This window comes from Schistocerca gregaria, chromosome 1 (assembly GCF_023897955.1).
Source record: "Schistocerca gregaria isolate iqSchGreg1 chromosome 1, iqSchGreg1.2, whole genome shotgun sequence".
In the NCBI taxonomy this organism is placed as follows: Eukaryota; Metazoa; Arthropoda; class Insecta; order Orthoptera; family Acrididae; genus Schistocerca; species Schistocerca gregaria.
In genome coordinates this window covers 187850616-187870561 of record NC_064920.1, presented here as the reverse complement: position 1 = coordinate 187870561, position 19946 = coordinate 187850616, and the positions used below count along the sequence as shown (strand labels likewise).

Here is a 19946-nt window from a genome sequence, read left to right as displayed (position 1 = left end):
CATAGGCCTACACGCATGTGCCTTATGCGAAGAAGTTACGTTCCCTGTGTGTGTGTGTGTGTGTGTGTGTGTGTGTGTGTGTGTTTTTACAGTGACTTATGCCAGCAATGTAGCCACATTTGTTTATTAACGATATTCTTGTCAGCTAAGTACAAGCTTCCATAATGTGATAAAGTGAATGGCATATGCCAATCCTTTTGTACCAACTGCCAGGTTTTTTGTTTGAAGATTTATTTCATGTATGGACTTCGATACTAGTGAAGACGGTGTATGGAATAGCGAAAAGGCGAGAGCGTGTTGGATTGTTGAAGGCTTACCAGTAATACTGAGAATATGCAGGAGACGTGAGCTGCCAATTGCCCTCACCCCGAAACTTAACGTCGATAACATGTTTGTTTACCTGCCCACCCTGAAATTGATAGTAGAAACTGCATGGTAAAATCAGAGAGCCTATGTCAAATATAGTCTCGGACGAGTATTTTGATACATATTATCTAATGACATATCACACGTAGGCCTAAACCACAAAGAGTCTCTACTGTGTAACTTTTACAAAGATAGGAATGAAGGAGATGATGCAGTGGTAAGACAATACTCATATTGTGGAAGACAGTCATATAAATCCTGTCAGGCCATCAACAATTGTTTTTCCCATAATTTTACCAAATTGCTTAAGGGAAATCTCTGGATGGTTACATCGCAATGGCAAGGCAGACTTCCTTCCCCAACCTAAGCATGTGTTCTGTCTACAAAGCACTTGGTGTTGATGGGAGGATAAACCCTGGCATCATTTCTTCCTTCCAGAGATGGAGGTCCTAACTCTTGGAAGGTCTTGTGGATTAACAATTAAGTTTGATTTTGAGCCATTATGTTACAAAATGTTTTCATACCATATCTGCAACTCATTTTCTTGAATACAGTGTGCTACATGTTTCACAGTTTGTTCAATTTCTATGACAGCAGAAATTGTGACTATTCAGTGCCCTGTTGTATGTTTGCAGTGATTGAAATGTGTATGAGTTAAATTCTTGCTTCATCAGTGTTTGAAATACTTTCTGTTTCCCTTTTCATAAATAATACTGAAATGTACTTCAGCTCGTATTCAGTTGTCGTAAATCATGTCTTGTAGAAAATGCAGAGTAGTCAGGACAGATACAGAAATCTGTAATGAACAGCTGAATTACAGATGATGTCAGAGAAATTAAATTGTTTACTGCACCACACATGGAAACTGTTGATAAATCTTGTACTTGCTAAATTGGAGGCAAGATATGCTATGTGTTTTCGCATTCGCTTGTGGGCTTGTCACAAAGGACAGAAGTGTTGATCACTATGCCTGTGAAATGGAGGACACAGTGGACTACCTCGTCATGGGTTTACTCTGTCAGAATAGATACATAATTACCATTGGCTTAACAACTTTTGTCATGTGTATAGTTTAACACCTTACGCCAACTTGCCACCATTCAGAGAGTTAAAGTGGGTGATGATACCCTCAATTATGAAAAAGGTCTCTAAGCTCTGTTTTCTTTTGACAACTGTATGGTTGTCTCATTACTTAAAAGTGTTTTTGGTTTGTTGAATATGGTGGAAGCAGAAACCTGATTTCCAATACTCAGTCATATTGAGCACAGCCTGTATACTGTAGGAAGAGCACTTTGGCCTGACCAGTTCGCTGCACTTTCAGACAATCATTGAATGGTCAAGGGGTAGTACTGCTTTTCAGTGCATAAGTGTGATACAGAATTCACACTGCAATGAGCTTCCACTATTATATATGTAAATGATTGTACTGTTATATGCTACTAGAGAGACAAGTGTAAGTTTAATGGCTCTTCAATGTAACACAACTATCATTTCATCAATAATTAGCAACATTTCACGTGATGAAGGCTAGCATGTCTTGAAAAGTAATCAGTTGCTGAAACTATACTGTACATGTATATAAATTTTCATTGTTAAAGTGACTTTTTTTCGTATATTGCCTTTCCAGATGCAATCAAGAATGTTGATGTCCAAGATACTGGCAAGTAGTAACATACTTACTCTTTCTTTTTTGTATGTGTTTTTAGTGTAGAGGTCTGCCGAGAGTTTTCCGGTCCATGAGCTATCAAAAAAGAAATTTTGACTAAATACAGGGCACGTGAATGAAATTCCGGAATAATAATAAAGATATCAATTTCTCATTTATGTAGCTAATCTCTCTTCTTCTTCGTCCTCCCCCCACCCCTGCCTCCCTCCCCAGTCACAGTGCCTTACGTGTCCCCCCCCCCCCCCTCTTCAATCATAGTATCATATGTTTTTACACCATATTGAGATTTATCCATGACAAAAGTGTGTTAAAAATCCTCATTTGGCTTATTTTTAAATCCCATTCATTGCTCTTTGGCAGTTACCAAATCATGTAAATGGTAGAGTAGCAAATATTCATAGGAGAGATGAATGATTATTTAGAGATTTCTTTAGTCAATACAAATGCATCACAGAAATATTTAAATCCAGAGTGGGAAATTACATGCTCCTTTGGGGCTCTCCATGCCCTTATCAGAAGGGCTCTGTCGTAGTAGATATCTCCAGCCTGCTCCGTCTAATCTGTTTGAACATGGGTACACCCAAATTTCTTTCCAATTCCACACACTCCTTTTCCCACTTGGATCTTTCAATTCGTACTGCTCAGCTCGCTCATCATCTCAAGTAGTTCATTCTCTCTGGCACACACTTGCCTGACCATTTCACAGGTGTCATTTGTTTGCTGATGCTTGTCCCATCTGGGCGTCCAGCCAAGTGGCAGCTTTTCAAATCTGACTGGCAGCTCTACTCCTCACTGGCCACTTTTGATGAAAGCCATTTTCCTTGCATTGATGGCCAGGTAGAATACCTTACAAGCAATACACTTACTGCCACAGAATGTCCCATACCTTGCATCTATTCCTTGCCATGACATACCTCAATCCTCTGGTGGACTGAGGCATGCTGTGACACAATCCGCACATGGAGACTAGCTCTCCACAGTTTTAAAAGCCATTTTCAAGGATAACAAACAAGCTTGAGGGCTTTATTTTCAAAGCTCTTGCAACAGTTTTACTCCCTCTTCTCTTTGGGGTAATCTCTGTCAGCTTTCAGGAACTGCGGTTCACACCCTGGTTTCTAGTCTGACCATAGCGAACAATGTCATTGTAGCCGCCTTTTATATCCCCAACACCTTGGGCTGATATTTTGCAGACATTTAGAGTTCCATCCACTACCATCCTGCCTTTTTCCTTCTGAAATGGGTAACGGAGACAAGGACGGTATCTTTCTCCTCCCAGAATTGTGAATGTTACAGTACTGCTTTTACTGAGGGTGGTTAAACATACACTATCTTCATCACGTACTATTCCGGGACTGCGTGGCATTAACATTCTGGTGTTGCAGCACATCTCTCTTACGGCTTTTGCTTTCTCATTTGTACACATAACTGCATTTGGACAGATGGCATATCTCCCAGTTGCCGGCAAGAAGCCATTGTCATTCCCATACCTGAGCCTGGTAAGGACAAAAGCCGTCCTCCTATCTGCCACCCAATTTCCTTACGAGTAGTGTCTTCAAGGTAATGGAATGTATGATTAATGGTCGGCTGGTGTGGTTGCTAGAGTCTGTGTCTACTCACTATTGCACAATGTGGATTCCATAAGTGCCGCTCTACAGTTGATCATCTCATTACCTTGTCAACTCATATTATGATCAATTTTTTGTGGAAGTACCATATTGTGACTGTGTTTTTTTATTTGGAGAAGGTGTATGAAACTTGCTGGATGACAGGAATCTTCCATATTATGTACGAGTGGGGCTTCCAGAGTTGCCTGCGCATTTTTATCTGAGAACTTTTAAAAGGCCGTGTTTTTACATCTGCATATCCATCTATCTTACATCATCTTAACACCATCCATCATTGCAGAATATGTTTAGCCGCTGGCACTTCTATACTAGACGCATTGGGTGTCTTTATGCTGAGGCTACTGACTTACCATTATCGTAATGGCAGGATGTTCTCCTCAGTCGTTACATGAGCATCTATCTTCTGTGCCCAGTCTCCCATTCTATGCTCCTTTTTTTTTTTTTGGGCAATTCCCTTGACCACAGGATGGGCTGCGCCTGTCTTCTCCGTAGCCTGATGGTGTTCACTTTCGTTTGCTGCTTCAACAGCTTTATGCTTCGTGCCATGTTCACCATGTGTGCAAGCTCTTTGCTGCCCTTTGTGCTGAGGTACTTGTTAATTTCGGACTCCATTTGCTTATTAAGGACCCTATTCCTGGTGTACTGCAGTGAGTTTCTCGCACTTCACACGAGGCTTGGGGACAAAGTCTGTCTACACTGATAGTGGTGTCGAGGGTGCCTTTGTACTTAGTGATTATCCTTTTCAATATCAGCTCCTTGACCACCGCTCAATTTTTACTGCAGAGCTCTATGCCCTTTATCAGGCCACCCAGTACATATGGAATGCCTCCACTGGCTTGCTGTGTGTGTGTGTGGGGGGGGGGGGGGGGGGGCAGTATAGTCTTCCTGGTCACGTCAGCGTGCCAGGGAATGAGGCTGCTGATGCTGCTGCAAAGGCCGCAGCTCTCTTTCCTTGGCCTGCTAGTCATGGTGTTTCCACAGATGATCTTCATGTCACTGTCTTTCAGCATGTAGTATCACTTCAAAGTGCACAATAGTCTTTTCCCCAGGGGTACAAACTCTAGGACATTAAACCTCACCCAATAATATGGTAGACTTCATCTTGGCCCTCACATCGCAATAAGTTCATATTAGCCCAGCTGCATATAGGATGATGTCGTTTTATAGTGTGTTTAAAATTAGTTGCGACTTTTGGTAGTTCCGCACTGGGCGAGTAGGGGGCAGCGGTGTTGTCAGCATGTGCCGAGCGCTCCATTGGGCAGCAATAAGGCCACATCTACCTTACATCGTAGATGTTACCTGCTGCCAGCAAACATTTTTTGGTGGCAAAGAAATGATAGTAATGAACAGAGACGTTAAATCAAATGATCATTTATACATACTCACAGTTACGGTGTAAATGGAGTGACCCAAGGGAAGAACCGGAATGTACTGGCCCCAATTGAAGTTGCTACATCTTCAATCTGTTCTTCCAGCAGTCCTTCATGAATCCAAGTCTACCTTCTTCGTATGGCTGACAACTCAAGGCCAGTCCTCTGAAGTAACATTCGCTATGGCTTCTTTTGTCAGCATTTTAATGTCACTGAGCGTAAACTTCTTGCTGTTTTTTTTGCCACACTACCTCTCACCTGCCCTCGTACATTCTCAACAGGATTTAAATGAGCATGATATGGAGGAAGCCTGATTAAATTATGGCCTTATCAGTAGCCAGTTCATTGACCTGATAGTGTGGAGTTTTTATCTTGTAAAATGCTACAATGTCATTTAACTCAACCTTATTCATGCCAGGTTCAATTTTATCCCCCCTCCCCGCGGGTCTGGCAGTTGCAATAGGCTGGAGGTTGTAAGAGGTGACTTAAAGGAGTCTCACATGTCCGGCCTTTATGTGATGGTCACCTGTGGGGTTTGACCTCCGTATTTCAAAATTTTCCCAGAGAGCAAGTCAATTGGGGAAGGGTGCCTTATATGGTGCATTGTGTCCATCGTGCACTGAGACCATTCACGTCCTATGTAGACGTGGATCTGCACTTCCGCCCATTCTCATTTTACAGCTGTTGTGCAAGGTCACCCTGCATCCACTGTGCAGAATCATTTATTGTACTGACGATGGTAAAGGACTTGTTTGCACCTGATATCCAGCACAGTAGCAAGTATGTTGTGGTGGAGCCATATACTTTGTCTGATGTTTTAGTGGCTGACACATCTTCTTTCGATTGCGTCTCATTTTTATTCGCCGCAGCGGCATGGCAAAGCAAATTTGTTGCCCCTCACAGGGACTTCCAACTCAATGATTTTTTGGAAAATTTTTCAAAGGGATGCCCTTGTCCTTAGCTGCTCCTCTTGTAAAGTTGCTTGATTGGGTTTTTGCCTTTTTTCGCCTCAGGTTTTTATGTAGCACTTGTTGTTCTTACATTCTAATACATATCTTATAACCTTAGCAATTTTGCACCCTACAGCACCTTTTGCACTCTAAAGCACCTACCAGCTAACAAAATCATCATGCACTTTTACAAGTGATAGCAGCTGTGTGAGATCGGATGGCAACTGACATAAACTTCGGTAATATTTACCAACCTCCTGGCAAGGAAATACTTCATCCCAACATAATCCACATGATACAGGAACTTCTCCCACCATTTGTGTTTTGCTTGGAGATTTCAGTGCATGCAGTCACCTCTAGGGAGTATCAATCAATCCGAAAGGTGTTTCCTGATAGAGTACTACTTTCTGATTTCAAGTTGTGCAGGAAGATAGTGACCACTCTCTGGAGGTTCTGTAGTGACCATGCCATCATTCATCAGACCGGTCCTCCTAGCTGGGGGAATTATTCACACTCCAGAATCATCACTGCCCCCTCCCCCTTTCTCCGTCCCCATAGCCCCCCAACACCAGCAGCTGGTCACACAGTGGTCTAAAAAAATAATTACAGTAGCAATCTGGGGTTGTGATGTGCTTTTCAAATACACACATCAAAAAAAGTTTTGCATCACCTCGGTTCCGAGAGTTCCAGAACCTGTACAGAAAATTGGAATAGAGATCAACATAAACATCATTTCCACCCTTTTTATTGGTCGTAAAAACCACACATTGCATGTTGTACCACCATATGATGAGACCTTCAGTGATCGTGGTCCAGATTGCTGTGCACACCAGTACTTTAATATCCAGTAGCACATCCTCTTCCATTGATGCGTGCCTGTATTCATCGTGGCATACTATCCACAGGTTCATTAACGCATTGTTGGTCCATATTGTCTTGTACTCAATGGCGATTCAGCGTAGATCCCTCAGAGTTGTTGGTGGATCACGTCATCCATAAATAGCCCTTTTCGATCTATCCCAGGCATGTTTGATAGGGTTCATGTGTGGAGAACATGCTGGCCACTCCAGTCGTGTGATGTTGCTGTGCTGAAGGAAGTCATTCACTAGATGTGCACAACAAGGGCATGAATTGTCGTCCCTGAAAGCAAATGCCTTTCCAATATGCTGCCAATATGATTGCACTAACAGTCGGAGGATGGCATTCACGTATCCTACAGCCATTATGGCACCTTCCATGACCACCAGCTGCATACGTCGGCCCCACATAATGTCACAGCAGGGAACCTCCACCTTGCTGCACTTGTTGGACAGTGTGCCCAAGGTGTTCAGCCTGACAGGGTTGCCTCCAAACATGTCTCCGACGATTGTCTGGTTGAGGGCATATGCAACACTTATCGGTGAAGAGAATGTGATGCCAATCCTGTACAGTCCATTCAGCATGTTGGTGGTCCCATCTCTACCATGTTGCTTGGTGTCATGGTTGCAAAGATGGACCTTGCCATGGATGTCGGGAGTGAAGTTGTGCATCATGCAGCCTATTACGCACAGTTTGAGTTGTAACACGCCATCCTGTGGCTGCAAGAAAGGCATTATTCAACATAGTTGCGTTGCTGTCTGGGTTCCTACAAGCCGTAGTCCATAGGTAGCGGTCATCCACTGTAGTAGTAGCCCTTGGGAGGCCTGAGAGAGGCATGCCATCAACAGTCCCTGTCTCTCTGTATCTCCTCCATGTGCGAACAACATCGCTTAGGTTCACTCAAAGACACCTGGACACTTTTCTTGTTGAAAGCCCTTCCTGGCACAAAGTAACAATGTGGACATATGAACGAACTGCGGTATTGACCGTCTAGGCATGGCTGAACTACAGACAATACAAGCTGTGTACCACCTCCTTGATGGAATGACTGGATCTGATCAGCTGTCAGACCCCTTCCGTCTAATAGGCGCTGCTCATGCATGGTTGTTTACATCTTTGATCGGGTTTAGTGATGTCTCTGAACAGTCAGGTGGACTGTCTCTCTGTTACATTATCCACAATCAATGTCTATTTTCAGGAATTTTGGGAACTGGGGTGATGCAAAACTTTTTTTGTTGTTTGTATATAAGTAAGATCCCTTAATGCCAAATCTCATAACCTGTAAGCAGCTACTCTTTTTTAATTGAACAGAGGAAAAAAGAATGCTGGGAGCATTTCCTCCTTAGATGCGTGGCAAGCCATGTATAGGCCAATACCAGCCATTGGTCCATTCTGATCTGTTACAAGCCTATCTGGCCTTGTTTAAAACTTCACATCTCAGTTTAGAATTTCAAGCACGCAAACAAAGGGTGTAAGATGCTTGCCAATTTTTTTCTGCATGCTGCTGTGCACCATAAAATGGCCCTCTTAATGAATGGTAATTGCTTAGAGCCTTCAACTTGTCTTGAGATGTGGTCCTCGGCCTTGACACAGGGCAGTGAAATGATTCGACATCTGAACATGGATCATGAATGCTATGAGCCCAAGGTTTCCAGTTGAATCTGGCTTAGGACTGAATTCCCCTCACAATGGATGGACAGTTCCATCATCCCAGTCCTTAAGCCAGTCAGAATTGTAACTTCGTTGATAGCTATAGACAAGTCAGTCTCTTGAATATGCTATTAAAATTGCTAGAGAGAGTGGTGGCTCATCAATTGTGCTGGATACTTGAGAATCACAAGGCCTTTTGTCCACCTATCAGTGTGGCTTTCCGGAGGGTCATCATGTGCCCTCTGTACCTTCATGACTGTAGCCTCCCGATAGTGTGGGGATCGCACTGCCTGATGCCTGAGTTGTAACCTCCCCGTGTATGCCAAGAAGTACGGGCATGCCTAATCCAGGGCACAGGGACACTGAGCAAAGCCTGCTAAGCCAGATAGTCTTTGCAGTGGCGAGGTGCATCATGAGAGCATCAGGTTGAGTGAGATCATCAGTGCAGATGCCCAGCAATGAAACGGATCAAACTTGCCAATATTGGTGGTCATGCCAACACGGCCATCTCAGGTGAAAGAAGACAAGATTTTTATGCCGATACTTACTACCTCCACAGCATTTCCAGCTTGTAAATCCTGCAAGCAGAAATGAACAGTTTGCTGTTTTTAGTGTGCTCCAGAACGGACAGAGAACCCTTTACAACAGTGAAGCCACTGTTTTGCACTGAAAATATTGCAGTATAAGTGCTGCAATAGAGGAAACAAGAAATGAATCTCTGTTGTTAAGATAGTTTGAATGCTTACCAATCACACACACTTCAGGTCTGTATCAAGCTCAAACTCTCTCCTTGTAACAAATTCGTCAGGATTAAAGATCATATTTTCCTTCGGGGCGTAACACTACTCACGAATGAAGAACTGTCCACTAACCTAGAGCAGTGTGGAGTCCATTCTGTTCATCTCATTCATAGAGTACCTAAGAGTAATGGGTTGTACCTTAGAGCTTTTATCTTAATTTTCAGGGGAAACATTTTGCCTGTGAAGTTTAGTCAGGTTTCATAGGTGTAATGTTAAACAATATTTTCTTCCTCTTGGGTGCTAGAGGTTTGGGGACATATGTCCTCCCATTGTACCATTGAGGCAACTTGGGGAACATGCAGAAAGATAACATATGAGGACAGACTCTGCAAACTACCTGTTACATGTGTCAGCTGTCCAGAAGACCACCCCTTCATTTGTCAACATGTCCAATTTTCAAGAGAGAAAAAATCCAGGAATATAAAACACTCTCATGTCCCTAGCCACATGTCAGTGCCTGCCTGCCGATGCTTCGTCCTCCTCCAGCATCACCAGAGAAGAGGACCCCTGCCAAGATGTCTTGTCCCAGGGTGAAACAGACCAGCAGTCTACCACCAATCAGGCTATAGAAAACAACAGTTCTCTTATGCTCCTTCAGAGGAATTGTCATAGCTACTTTTGTCACCTATCCGATCTCCATCAGTTAATGACTACTTTGTAATCAGCATGGCACTTGAGGAGACATGGTTTTCAGAAACCAATTTCTCTATTGTTAAAAATTACAAATCCTACTAAAAGAATTGGATTAACACGGCAAGAGAGTGTCTGCAGGAGTCTGCAAGCTTACATGCTCTAACACTTTGTATGCAGGTGCCACTAAATGCTGCATTAGAAGCAATCATTGCTGAATGTTTCAAAGCACATTACAGTGAAGCTTCTGTTTCAGTGGCTACCAGCCTACTTTCTTGACCCAGAAACACCTGGCAGAGCAAAACTGCTTACCTTCCATGCACAAGATCTTAAGTCACAGAAAGTTCCATTTAGTGAATGAGAGTTCTACAGTGCTTTAGCAGATTGTTGAGACAGCACCAGTACCTGATAAAAACCCGCAGTCAAATGCTTTGACACCTTAGCAGTGACAGCATAAAACACATTTCCTGATTTTTCTGCCATATTTGGCAAAAAAGGGAATTACCTTTCAGATGGTGGAAGGGTATTATTATTCCTATCCTGAAACTGGGGAAAAGGCCTTCAAATATCAGTTAATTATTGACCAATCTTGAATGAATGGGCTGCATAAATAATTTGAAGAATGGACAACCAACAACTGTGTTGTACCTGGAAGTGAGAGGTTATTTATCTCAATTTCAAATTGAGTTTCAGGCACTGTTGTCCACCACAGAACATTTGACACAGCTTGAAGGTGCATGGCTTTATTTAAGAAATTTTTCATCTTGTTTGCATTGAATAGGTTTATTACATTTTGACTATGCAGTACAAATCCTGAAAAACAACCGTTCCTTATTCCAATAGATATATATTTTATTAAAGTGTACATGGTTTCATTGACATAGAGTACTTGATAGAAATCTAAACTGTAATCTCTTTGAAATATGTGAACTGAGTTATTGCATTGCTGATTTTTTGCAATGCTGCCAGTTTGGAACATGGTACAAAGTGAGTAAAGAAGTTGCAGCCAGTGTGTTACCAGACTTCATGGAACTCTCTATGGTAATTACGAAAAACTAGTTTCACACTAAAAGTGTGTGTGTGTGTGTGTGTGTGTGTGTGTGTGTGTGTGTGTGTGAGAGAGAGAGAGAGACCTGTCCACCAAATTGTATTAGTCATTGATAAGATGGGTATGTGTTTTTGAATTATTGTAGGAGTTTCTCACTGTTCAGAACAGTAAACAGAACATTACTTTTCAGTGTGTTCAAGATCTGTTAGCAACTCTGCACAAAGAAATCAAATGGGAGAGGTGAAGAATGACAGTAAAAAGTATCTTAATCCTCTACGAGTGTCTCATTGTCAGTAAATTATTATTAAAAATATTATAATACAGTAAGACTTCTGAATAACATACATGTATGGAGAAAATTGTACTGCAGTACACTGTATACGTAAATTAGTGAAAATTCATCTTCATTGAAGTACAGTACGTCATTAAAATATCCCCATACACTAGTATAATACAGTATTAAAATTTTTTCACACATTCTAGATGGTTGGTTCGAAATAATCATGTATTTATCTCTGAACAAGTGTGTCACTTATAATTGTCCAATTTGGTACATGTTTTAACTGCTAAAGTTAAACAGAGTCCCTCTTCATCACTTTTCTAAAAGGTAGTATTTAAATCTTGTTACCTCTTCAGCTGCCTGCTTACTTGAAACTGGAGTAAAGTCTGGTTCAATTCAATCCTGTTGTCTATTCTCAACGTTATCACCTCACCCTTCTTGATGAAGCTCTTGTTTTGAGTTCACTTATACTAGTTGATGTAACTTCTGTGAACACTGAATAATCAATATTGGGATATCCTTCAGAGCCACCAGATTCCTCTACTATAGTCTCAAGTGTATGCTGTCTCCCCCCCCCCCTACCCCGCACTGTCATCAGTTGCTGAAGCATGGTCATTAAAGATGAACCTTGCCTTCTTGAAACAGTTGGCAATGTAACGTATGTTACTTTTTTTAAGGCTGAATAAATCAATAGAATTGAATGCAGTACCATGACAGATTTCCAGAGTTCATACCTTGATTCAAAATTGTCTGTCTGAGAGACAAAATGTCTCAACACTTTACACCTGTAAAACACTTCAAAATTTTTAATAATTTACTCATTCAATAATTGACAATGTGCAGTTGAATTTTGCAGCAGAAAGAAATTCTTACAATTTTTTTTTTTTTTTTTTTTTTTTTTTTTTTTTTTTTTTTTTTTTTTTTAGTGCAGCACTGCAGTGGGAAGTGGCATTATCCATAAACAAAATTACTTTTTCTTATGTCTTTCCATTTTTCTGTCAAATGCCATCAACCATTCACTGATTAATCATTTTCAGTTTACTCAAGACAATACCCTTAAAACATCTAGGCTTTGCAACCTTACCAATAATTAAAGGCTTTTAAAATTTGCCCATCATAGTAGCACACAGTGGAGCAGTGACTTGCTCTTTCAAAATGTTGTCTCCTTTCAAGCTACATGATTTAATGGAAAGAATTCTGAAGAAAAGACTAGCCAACATGCACTCTCTTCTTCTCGTTCCTCCGCCCCAGGACCGGATGGTATCCACATACAAATGTTGCTGCATTTATCATACCATAGTTTATGTTACCTCCTTCGCCTTTATAATCGAATTTGGACCGACAGTACGTTTCCCTGACGATGGCAGGAAGCTATCGGCATTCCTGTTCCAAAACCTGGAAAGGACAGACATCTCCCATCTAGCTATCGCCCCATTGCTCTCATGAGTAGTGTATGTAAGGTTTTGGAGCGTATGGTGAATTGCCGTTTAGCCTGGTGGCTGGAGTCCCGCAGTCTTTTAACACCTGCCCAATGCGGTTTCCGAAAGCATCGTTCTGCAGTTGACCATCTTGTTGCTCTCTCCACTTACATCATGAACAATTTTCTCTGGAAACGCCAAACAGTAGCAATATTTTTTTATCTGGAGAGAGCATACGATACCTGTTGAAGGACAGGCATCCTCCGCACAATGTTCTTTTGGGGCTTTCGCAGTCGGTTGCCCCTTTTTCTTTGTGAATATATGGCAGAGCGCACATTTAGAGTGCGGATGAACACTACTCTCTCCCGTACTTTCTCCCAAGAAAACGGGGTACCCCAGGGCTCCGTGCTAAGTGTTATACTGTTTGCCATTGCCATAAATCCAATTGTGGATTGTCTCCTTCCTGATGTCTCGGGCTCCCTCTTTGTGGACGATTTTGCGATCTATTACAGCTCTCGGCAGACCAGCCTTCTTGAACGACGTCTTCAAGGATGTCTCGGATGTTTCTCCCTGTAAGACCGTTTGTGTTAATTTTTGACGTCGTACAGAGTTTCTTCCACCTTCCTTACATCTAGGACCTGTCAACCTTCCGTTTTCGGATGTCGCTAAATTCTTGGGTCTTATGTTTGACAGAAAACTGTGCTGGATCTCCCACGTTTCCTATCTTTCGGCTCGCTATCTGCGATCCAGTGTCCTGAATGGTACCTCCTGGGGAGCGGACCGAGTGGTCCTTCTCTGCCTCTATCTCGCCTTAGTGCGCTCGAAATTAGTCTATGGAAGCATAGTTTACTCCTCTGCTCGGCTGTCTATTCTTCGGCATCTCGACTCTATCCACCACCGTTGATTATGTTTAGCGTCGGGAGCTTTTTACACCAACCCTGTGGAAAGCCTTTTTGCTGAGACTGCTGAAACTCCGCTGTCCAATCGGCGAGCTGTCCTTCTGAGTCGTTATGCTAGCCATCTGTCTTTCAAGCCTGCTAATCCGGCCCATGACATTTTTTTTGATGCCTCCTTGGATTTAGAGTATGCAGGCCGCCCTTCCTCCCTACTACCAGCGGGAGCCCGCTTTCCTAAAACTTTCTTGGCAACTTGGGGTACAGCACCGCCTTGGCTACATACCCGGACCTGCCTGCTCCGTGATCTTTGTCAGTTTCCCAAGGATAGTACCCCTTCACTTGTTTATCATCGGGTATTTTCTGCTCTATGTGCACAAATGAAGGAAGCTACATTTATTTACACTGATGGCTCAAAAACATTCTTAGGTGTGCCTATTTGGCGACACCCCAAATCGATTTCGGCTTCCCGACCAGTGTTTGGTTCATACTGCAGAGATTTACGCTGTTCTCCAGGCTGTCCAAACATCCGTCGCCATCAGCAGATACAGTATGTTATATGTTCAGATTCTTTCAGCTCTCTACCATGTCCACCCTCTGGTCCACCGGATTCAGGACTGCCTACGCTTGCTCCACATGGGGGGGCGTCTCTGTGGCGTTCCTCTGGATCCCAGGACACGTTAGTATCTGTGGAAAGGAGGCGGCCGATATAGCGGCCAAGGCTGCAGCCTCTCTTCTTCGGCCAGCTATTCGCACGATTCCCTTCGCCGATCTACGTAGTGTTATATGTCGTCGTGTTGTTCTTTTATGGCATGCACTTTGGTCTATATTTCCCAATAATAAATTCCGGGACGTGAAAGCTCTTCCCTGTGCTTGGACCTCTTCCTCCCAAACGCATCGTCAGGAGGAGTAATTTTAACTAGACTCAGGATAGGGCACTGTCTTTTTAGCCATCGACATTTTTTAAGCGGCGATCCTCCCCCATTCTGTCCACACTGCTCTCACCTGTGGACAGTAAGACACCTTTTAGTTGAGTGCCCCTATTTTACTCCATTACGCGCCCATCTACAGCTGTCTCGTGATGTACCTTCCATTTTAGCAGATGACACGTGCTCAGCCGATCGCGTTCTCGAGTTTATTAGTGCCGGTGTGATGACATCAGTCATTTGAAGCTCCTTTTGGGGACAACCAACCCCTTTCTATAGTGGTATTTTAAGCTTTCTTATGTTATTTTTTGAGTTTCGTTCCCATTGCTGCTGGCTTCCAGTTTCGTTTTTTTACCTTTTCTTAAGTCACTGACCGGGTGCTAATGACCATAGCAGTTTTGCGCCCTAAAAAAAAAAAAAAAAAAGGAAGACTTGTGGCTTCCAATTTAGTGCCATGGTTGTGAAATAGTCCAGCTCCAATGTCGAACCCACATCTTCAACCCCTAAGGGTGCCCACCATACCAACAAACTTTTGCCTGCGCCAGCGAAATCTCATGCCTCACAAACTGAAGCATGGAAATCCAAAGAGAGTACTCCCTCATTGACTTACTGTGCACACCTCGTCAACCAACATCTGGGTCTGCACCTGACAAACTCTAAGGTTCTAAGCACTCAAACAAAGGTGATCTTCCCCTTCTCCACGTTGACATTCTTCCTCAGCGATGTCACCATGCTATACCCTCACCCAGACAATCTCCGTTTCACTGGGATGCACCATCAACAACCACTCTGCTGGCCAGCCGAAGGCAAATACCAACACCTCTGTCGAACTAATGGACCAAGATCCTCTTATCTCTGAAGCTGGTCATTGTGAATGTTCTGGAACTTGGCAGCCAGCTTTGTGACTGCCCCCTTATTTGACCCATCTCCTGTCATCGGACATGGTTATTCTGCAAAGAATTTGCGACATAGGAGCCAATAGGTTTTAACTACAGCTCCTCTTGCGATCATACTGTCCTGTTGTTTCCTGCCTCCAGGAAGCAGAATTACACCCTCACGATCGCTTTCACCCCCCACACTTAAATTCAGTCTGTTTTGAACTTCCCCCAGAGGTGAAGACTCCGGATCATCAGGGAGTCATGTTGCTCATTAGAGATGACATCTATAGTCACAGCATTTCTTTGCATACCCAGCTTCAAGTTGTTACTGTCTGTCTTTCCCTTCCTGGTTTCACCTTGTCTCTTTGCAACTTCTCCCCCCCTCATCTTCTGTTGCCACCAGGGGTAGACATTTTGCAAGTTATTGCTCAACTGCCTCCTCCCTTTTTGCTGCTTGGCGATTTTGATGCCTGCCATTGCCTTTGGGGCTCTCCATGCCTCTATCAGAGAGGCTATCTCCTAGTAGATATCTTCAACCAGCTCAATGTAATATGTTTGAACCTGGGTACACCCACATTTATTTTCGATTCCACTCACTTCTTTTCCAACTTGGACCTTTTGATATGTACTACTCAGCTTGCTCATCGTCTCGAGTACTCTGTTCTCTCCAACACACACTCAAGTGACCATTTCCCATGTGTCATTCGTTTGTTAATGCCTGTCCTATCTGTGAGACAAACCAACTGGGAGCTATTCAAGCTGACTTGCAGCTGTGCTTCTTACTGGTCACTTTCAATACACGCCATTTCTTCTGCATTGGTGACCAGGTGGAATACCTCACAAGCACTAACCTTACAGCCACTGAATGTTGCATACCTCATATCTTTCTCGCACCAACATACCCCTGTCCACTGGTGAACTGAAGCATGCTGTGACGCAATCTGCACCTGGAGACAAGCTATCTGCATTTTTAAACACCATCCCACAATGGTGAACTGTATCAGCTATCCATATAAACAGCTACATGTGCAACATTACCAAATTTTCAGGTATAACAAAAAAGCTAAAGCTAGTTCGCTTTCTTTTCAAAGCTCTTTAAAAGTTTTACTCCCTCTTCTGCTGTTTGGGATAATCTCTGATGGCTTTCAGGAACCACAGTTCATTCCCCACTTCCTGATCTGACCATGGCGAACAATGTCATTGTAGATCGTGTTGATATCTCCAACACCTTGGGCCGTTATTTTGCAGACATTTTGAGTTTCACCCACTACCATCCTGCCTTCCTCCCTTCGAAACAGGTGGCAGAGGCAAGAACAGTATCTGTTTCATCCCATAATCATTACAATACTGCTTTTACTGTGGGATCTTAAACATTCGTTCTCTTCATCCCAGTCATCCGCTCCAGGACCAGGTGGCATTAACATTCTGATGTTGCAACACCTATCTCCATAGGGTTTAAGTTTCCTCCTCCATACATATTACTGCATTTGGATGTATGGCACATTTCCCAGTCACTGGTGTGACGCTATTGTCATTCCCATACCTAAGACTGGTCTTGTCAAACACCTTCCTTCCATCTGGCACCCAATTTCCCTCACCAGTAATGTCTTCAAGGTGATGGAACATATGATTAAAGGTAAACTAGTGTGGTTGCTCAAGTCTCAGAATCTCTTCACTAAGCAGCGTGGATTCTGTAGGCATTACTATGCAGTTGATCATCTTATCACTGTGTCAACTCATATTATGAACAGTTTTTTGCAGAATTGCCAAACTGTGGTCATATTTTTTTGATTTGGAAGAGGCATATTACATTTGCTGGAGGACAGGTATCCTCCATATGATGCAAGAGTATGGCTTCCGGGTCACCTGCCCCTTTTTGTCTGGGAATTTTTAAAAGATTGTGTTTTTAAGGTATGTGTAGACTTGGTCCTGTTGGACACTTTTATTCAAGAGAACGGGATGCCTCAAAGTTCCATGCTCAGCATCGTATTATTTGCCATAACCATTAACGCTATTGTCTCCCACCAGGTATCTCGGCCTCTCTTTTCATTGATGACATTTCTATCTTCTGCAGCTCTTAATGAACCCCTCTACTTGAGCAGAGTCTTCAGGAATGTCTGGATCATCTCTATTCATGGAGCATTGACAATGGCTTCCGGTTTTCTGCTGATAGTACTGTCTGTGTTAATTTCTGGCAGTGTCAGGAATTTCTTCTGCATCCCTATATCTCGGTCCATTCCCTCTTCTGTTGGTCTTCCCACATCTCTTACTGCTCGCAACCCTTGACAGTGCTCCACTTCCTAATCATGTGTCCATTTCTTAACTGTTTACATTCAAATCTATGTTTGCCCTCAACTTTGTTAGATGTTTTAGCTGAAGACACACATTCTGTTGATTGTGTCTTATTTTTTATTCACTGCAGCAGCATAGCGAAGCAAATTTGATACCCCCCCCCCTCCCCCCTTTGGGTCATCCACCATCTCAATGATGATTTGAGAAATTTTCGCTATGGACCTCCTTGTCCTTACCTGCTTCTCTTTTAAAGTTGCTTGATTTCATTTTTGCTTTTTCACCTCAGGTTATTACGTAGTACTTGTTTTTTCTTACATTATGATGCGGGCACTTATGACCTTAGCAGTTTTGCACTGTAAAGCACCAACCAACATAACTATCATTAGTTTTTTTAATGTCCTCTATTTTATCTTATACAAATGTTGATATAAAGAGACTATGACAATCATTTATAATAATATTCACTTTTATTGATAACTTAATTCATGACAAGCAAGGAAAAGTTCCCTCATAATCAACAACATATTTTCCTGGTTTTCACTTAATGCATTTGGTACCTACATGCTAGATTTTCTTTAACTTTGTTCATAAAATATGAATGTAACATTGTTACATTCCTCTGTGCAACTTTGAGCTTGGTACTTGAAATAGCAGATCAGACGTGAAATGGTGAATAGTGGTCCAAAAATGCTGCGTGTTGACAGACATAAATTCCACACTAAAAATATATGCAGCAACCTTTAATGTTGCATTTTATTGCTTTATTTTTCTCTTAACCTTGCAATAAAATAAAACTATCACCATATTTGAGTGGATGTACATTCTTAAATAAATGTATTTCATTAGAATTTATTCACAAAAAATTGCATTTCATCAAATTTGTTTGTGATACTGTGCAAAGTAAATGTGTGTTTGTTCCCCACTAGTTGAAACTGCCAAGTAATGAGTTATCAAACAATGGAAAATCCATGGTGGAATGTAACAATATTAGAGAAGGAAAGTTGCTAATCACCTTATAACGGAGATGCTGAGCTGCGGTAGGCACAGCAAAAAAGTGGTGGTTTCAGTTGTTTGAGACTGCAGACGCGTGTGTGTGCATGTGTGTCTATTGCTGACAAAGGCCTTAATGGCCGAAAGCTATAATTTTGTGGCTCTTTTTGTTGTGCCTATCGCAACTCGGCATCTCCGCTATATGGTCCTGAGTTGTCTCTTTGTGCACAACTGGGTATTCTGTGTGCAGTGATGGTTTTTTATTGTGCTGGCAGCCAATTTTTTACATTAGACCATAATAAATGACCTCCCTCTCTTTTTTTCCAGAAAGCTCTTTCATCATTTTTTGGAAGCAAGAGCACTTTTGCAACTAAAGCAGACTTTGAAACAAAGGTACGGTACTGCATTAATAAGAACTATATAAATTATGCTGAATACCTGTTTCAAGCCTTCTAAAGCTGTCTTTAATGCCACAAATATATTTTAGCCATTTCGTCTACACAAACTCGATTCTGGCCCAAGTACGCAAGTTAGTGTGACACGTGATGAAGCACTTATGTTGTATAAGCATATGCATGTTATCCGTCGAATGGAATCGGCTGCAGGCAATTTATACAAGGAAAAAATTGTACGCGGATTTTGTCACTTGTATTCTGGTCAGGTATGGTTAATAAAGAAAATTTATCTTGTATTTGTGTACTAGGAGACTAATATTTGATGTGTGGTGCCTTACCATGAATTCTTACACCTTTGTAGGAGGCAGTTGCAGTGGGAATGAAAGCTGCTCTCAGGCCACAGGACAGTGTAATCACTGCCTACAGAGCTCATGGTTGGACTTACCTGATGGGAATTCCACCCTCTGTCGTTCTGTCAGAGCTTACGGGGAGGAAATCGGGCTGTGCAAGAGGAAAAGGAGGATCTATGCACATGTATGCCGATAACTTCTATGGTGGAAATGGAATTGTTGGAGCTCAAGTTAGTAAACTTTTTTGAATTTTCTATTATATTTATGTTTACCATGACTCTTAACAATTTAGTTTCATTAGTTCGCCTCCAAATTTGCAACTTTCTAACACGCTGATGCTTTGAACAAAGTAACAAAACCCAATTTGTTCATCAAATTCATATGCATTTATCAATTAGTAAGTGGTTTTGCTATGATTTACGTTCATTCTGAAGAAAAAAAATTTATTTTTAGCATTAGAAAACAGAGACAAATTGACACATCAGATTGATGCCTTAATCATATCTTTTTCCCCAGTCTCTTAAAATTTTTAAAGGAACAATTTGGAATTTGAATGTGTAT

General features: G+C 42.1%; 1 protein-coding gene across 3 annotated transcripts in view; it reads left to right on the top strand.

The window, feature by feature from the left end:
* Positions 1-19946, top strand: part of LOC126336481 (probable pyruvate dehydrogenase E1 component subunit alpha, mitochondrial) — a 74372-nt gene that overhangs the window by 1076 nt on the left and 53350 nt on the right. For 2 of the 3 annotated variants that reach the window (XM_050000225.1, XM_050000232.1), the window contains exons 2-4: positions 18968-19033; positions 19128-19301; positions 19397-19615. In XM_050000225.1, coding sequence (XP_049856182.1) covers positions 18968-19033; positions 19128-19301; positions 19397-19615 — 459 coding nt within the window. Of the gene's footprint in view, positions 1-1996; positions 2027-18967; positions 19034-19127; positions 19302-19396; positions 19616-19946 lie in introns of those variants that run through there. The other variant, XM_050000239.1, reaches the window with a different exon arrangement.